The sequence below is a fragment of the Pyrus communis genome, chromosome 6 (genome assembly GCF_963583255.1).
Source record: "Pyrus communis chromosome 6, drPyrComm1.1, whole genome shotgun sequence".
NCBI lineage: Eukaryota > Viridiplantae > Streptophyta > Magnoliopsida > Rosales > Rosaceae > Pyrus > Pyrus communis.
In genome coordinates this window covers 26,785,401-26,790,399 of record NC_084808.1, presented here as the reverse complement: position 1 = coordinate 26,790,399, position 4,999 = coordinate 26,785,401, and the positions used below count along the sequence as shown (strand labels likewise).

The window sequence follows — 4,999 nt, the reverse complement described above, 5'->3', positions numbered from 1 at the left end:
AGTTTGGAGTACAGTTGAGCAGCCAATTAAGGTAATTAAGAAAGATTAATTAGAGGGTTAGAGGAGAATTTAGTTTTCCATTAGTATGATTAGTATTGAGTTTAAGGTTAATTAAGATGCATATTTGGCGGGGGTTGTGTACTTAGCTTATCAAATAATGCACAACTAAAAACAATCAAAGCGCTGTAACTGAGAAAACTGGCACAGACACGAAATAAAGAGGGTGGTGTCTTTGTAATTGATTCAAGTTCAAATCTTAGTCCGCTTAAATTAGTTTACAGTAGAATACCGTTTTATCAATAAAAAGAGTTTAGCTTACTAAACTACATCGGATGGTCTTACTCTAAATGCATTTGAAAGTTTAAAACTTAATTTGATCAAATTAGTTTACAGTAAAATATCGCTTCGCAAGAGAAAAAAGAAGTTTAGCTCTCAACAGTTAAACCAAAAGATCTCTTTGAATTTGGATGGTTATTTTTATCTTGCAACAGTTCACCTTAAGATGTCTCTGAATTTCGAAACGTGGTTAAAATACCACCATGTATCAGTACATCGCGTTGAATTTTGCACGATTGCGTCCGACATGTGTAAGCTAAATTGCCTCGGATTTGTCGCAAGCTAGGGGGAAAAATATCTAACTTATCAGAGAGAGATGAAAACGAAAGAGAAGAATCAAGAATGCACAAGAGTACTAAGTGGGAATATCTAATGGGGTGTAATATCTATACAGTTATTTTTATTTTTTGTAACTTTTTAATTTTTAACCTTGATTGAATTGAATAAGATCAAAGAATATAAATTAACAAAAAATGTGTGAAGTAAAAAAGAGTATGTTGATAGCACATTCCTATCTAATTTGTAAGCTAAACCCCCTACTTAAATTGCATATTTCACTATCTATTTCTTGAGTACATGTTATGCACTAAAATAAGGTTCTTAGTGAGGTCGGTGTTGATTGCTACACAAGTGGATCCCACCAAAAGACGAAGCCACTTTGCCTTCAGGTATGAGGATTTTCTACCCTTATAATCTCTCTACCCTTTTATGCCCTCTTATTTGAACAGTCGCGGTTAAGTCACGTTAACATCTTATATTGATTTTTTTTTATAGAGATAATAAGATAAAAAAACAATGCGTGAGAGGAGTGGATGAGAATAGGAAGGTAGAGAATCCTTCTCCTGCCCCCAGATGCTCCCGCTTAGTTTTTTGGCAAAAAAAAATGTATATGCTTATGATATTAGTGAGGTGTATGACTAATTTTTTTACTTGTAACATTAATACTTACTCTTCTAGTTGTTTTTGCTAACAATGAAACAACATTTTCAACCATAAAATTTCAGAAGATTGATTGGAAAACCGGATAGAAGATCAATGAATGAATGATAATATGATTATTTGATAGTGTGATATTTGATGGTATTGGTAAAGAAGTTGTTGTGAAAGGCTTCAAAACATGAAAACGCGTCAAGTGATATTGTAGATTGTGACATCCTGTCCCGAACTTTTGTACTATTAGTGTGAAAATACGATTTTACCTCTGGACGTATTTTATGTTGTTGGGTGTATGGGTTGAATTGTTTTTGTTTGGTGGGCTGTCACCTGGACCGCACACTCATACACACACCCAACCTTTCCCCCGTGACTCTCTCTTTCTCATTCTCTCGGATTCCTTCCATTTTCTTCCTCATCGTACGGACGACTTTCATCCAACCATTTCCAGGCACGGATCGTGTTTGATGTTGGTTTTTTTGGACTCCTTTTGAGCTCAAGAGTCGATTAGTGGTGTTGATTGGATGTGAAACCTTCGAAAACCCTAGAACCCATGAACCCAGTTTTGGTGCACTGTTTATGCACACGTGATCATGAGGTTTTTAGAAGTTTTTAAGGTTATAGGGAGCTTTAGAACCTTCTCACGAAGCTTGGGGAACAATTTTGAGGGTTTTTGGACGTTGGGAAGCCCAGTTTCAGTGAATTGCAGGTTTAGTTGGAATTTCGAGGTTTTTTAGGCAAGATTCCGTTGGTTTTAGGTCCCCAAAGTGGTAAGGTTTTGTTCTACTTGTTGTAAGCTTCATTTTGGTACAAATTTCATGGAATTTAGTTGAGAAATGAAGAAGATATTAAGGTTTGAAATTTTCCCAGTTTTGCAGCGAGAAATTGAGTTGCAGACGACGGTGTTGATGGAGGCGGACGGCGGCGACCGACGAGGCTCACCAAAGAAGGAGGAGAATATTCCATCAGAGTTAACGGAATATTCTAACGACGTTAGGTAACGCCCGTTAATGTCTATTAGGGTTTTAACGGAATATTCCCTAACGCCGTTAGGGTTTCACACGCGTGCCAGGCACGTGCCCACGCGTGGCAGCGCGTGGGAGGTCAGAAAATTATTTTAAAAATATGGGGATGTTCGTGAGGTTGAGTTGATCACGTTGGTATATTCAAACACCCCATTTGAGCAATGTATGAGAAGTTATTATCTAAGGTTGGTTATGTGCTTTAAATTGACGGTTTTATAGTTGTTTCGCATATAGGTGAGGACTATCAGGAGGACGAGCGAAGCCATGCGAGGCTCGAGACTTACGACCCTTCTACGTATCAATGAGTGGGCTTTTGGTTTTTCGTATATACCTATATACTTCAATATTTTTCCAGAAAATGCAATTAAATGTTTATATGTTTTAAAATGCCATCCTAGCGTTTGCATATTTAGTTATGCATTAATATTTGCATATATGTATGTTTTGGTAATGCGAACGCTCAGGTAAGTCAAGTGAGTATGTTTGTTAGTGATCGATGTGGTGATGATGAGATTGAGTTATACCTTATATTCCTGCACCTCGATGATTGTGCTCCGCTAGAGTAGGGCCTAACCTTCACGTGATCGTTCACCTCCCACACCGTACACTCACCTTGGATCCAAGGCAGGTGCCAGCCTATCGTATAGACCATTATATGTGGTTCCGACTTGTAGGTGACTTGAAATACATCGCACAACCTTCACGTGATCGTAGCACTGAGCGTATTTATATTACACCAGCCTGTTGTACAGACCACAATAGGTGGTTCTGACTTGTGTGCAGGATAGTGGTTGATGAGCTATAGATTCAACCGTACAGGTCACTTTAGGTGACTCCAGCTGACATATTATTGGCATATTATTATTGTTTTATCTCACTTGCTTGATACATACATTGTTGATTGAATATTCTGACACGGCATATTTTTCTGGCATGACATATTTGAGCTTTATCGTTTTTAGCATGTTTTGAGATACGAGTACTTATAGTATTTTCTAGAAAATATATGGGTTTTACAGAGAGGGGTTAGTATTTGTTATTGGAATGGTTTGAAAAGCAAACTTTGTTTTTACCCACTCACATTTTCTGTTTTGCGTACCTCCAGGTTTTAGGTAGCGAGGTTGTGGGTGGCGAATGAGGCATCGAGGCAGTTCTGACAGAGCACCCTCCATGTAGGATTTTCTAGTGGTCACTTGTGTAGTGTTTGTTTGTTCTGGACTGCACTTAGGATATTTGAACTCCTACTTTGCAGTTTTCCTTCCGTGTTTGTCACTAGCACTCACTGATCTTTTATTGTAAATTATCTTGTTGACTTTATTTTCTCGCATTTTCATTCTTTTACTTCTGTATTGCGCACTTGGCTACGTCACACTCACGTGACGGCCAACACACTCCAATTTTTGGTTTTGGGTGTGTCATAGATTCTAGAATTTTTTTTATAGATTAAAATATAAGATTTTGTGTAGTAAATTGTTTCACTTTTAATTTATAACTTTGTTAATCGTCATCCATACATATCTTTCGCTTCATCCCTAATCCGACCCATCCAACCATTAGCCTCATTCATTAGTTTGTTATAGCAAATGGTCGATTTATATTGGTGATAAATAGTTGTCGATCACCGAAGTAATAGTGTTATTAGACACAACGTACAATGCTTTTGGTCTCGTTTCTAAGAGTTTTCAAATAACTGAAGGTGTTTTTAATAAAAATGTTTTTAAATCAATTTTTAGTAAAAATCCAAGTAGATTTTGAAAAAAAAAATTTTAAGTGCTTCCCGCAAGAAACACATATCTAGTGTTTCTTCCAAATAAATATTAAAGTGCTTTTAAACCTAAAGTCAATTTTATCAAAAACATTTTCTATCATTTTAAAAATACATCCATACAGATTATTTTATCTTTTCCACTTGTGTTTTTACCCGTTGAATTTACTTCATCGTACGACGTCGTTTGTCGGCACGCTTTCTGTATCCAAAAGGGGCGACTCACCACCACAAACTGACCACGGTACAGCGCATTCATACAAAACCCAATGCTGCTCTCCCTCATTTAACCGACTTATCACTTCACCTCTTCCCAAACATGATCTTACGTGGCACTATCTCCGCTCCCCTCCCCTGTCTAAGCCTCAGAAGCACCGCCGCCGCTCCCACTCCCCCGCAAAGCCTCACCCTGTCGCGCCGCTCCCTAACTACCAACCAATACTCAATCTCCGACCAAGACCTCGACACCCGGGGCTTCAACCTCCACCGCACGATCGCGGAGCTCAACCTGGACCACCTCAACAAGGTGTTCGTGGCCGTCGGGTTTCCGAAGCGGGACCCGGACAAGATCCGGACGGCGCTGGAGCACACGGACTCGCTGCTGTGGATGGAGTACAGGAAGACGAAGCGGCCGGTGGCGTTCGCGAGGGCGACGGGAGACGGCGTGTTCAACGCGATCATATGGGACGTGGTGGTGGACCCGTCGTTTCAGGGGCTGGGGCTGGGGAAGGCGGTGATGGAGAGGTTGATAGAGGAGCTGGTAGGGAAAGGGATTTGTAATATTGCTTTGTATTCGGAACCCAGGGTTCTCGGGTTTTACAGGCCGTTGGGTTTTGTGGCGGATCCGGATGGGATCCGGGGAATGGTGTATTCAAGAAAGCCCAAAAGAAAAACATGATAACTCGTAATTTCATATTAATCACTGAGTTTTGCTTCGTAA

The 4,999-nt window shown here is 39.6% G+C and overlaps 1 protein-coding gene across 1 annotated transcript; it reads left to right on the top strand.

Moving 5' to 3' along the window:
* Positions 1-4,315: 4,315 nt before the first annotated feature.
* LOC137737843 (GCN5-related N-acetyltransferase 1, chloroplastic) lies at positions 4,316-4,999 on the top strand. The gene has a single exon (XM_068477411.1). It carries the CDS (start codon positions 4,379-4,381, stop codon positions 4,955-4,957), a length of 579 nt encoding a protein of 192 aa, XP_068333512.1. The 5' UTR covers positions 4,316-4,378; the 3' UTR covers positions 4,958-4,999.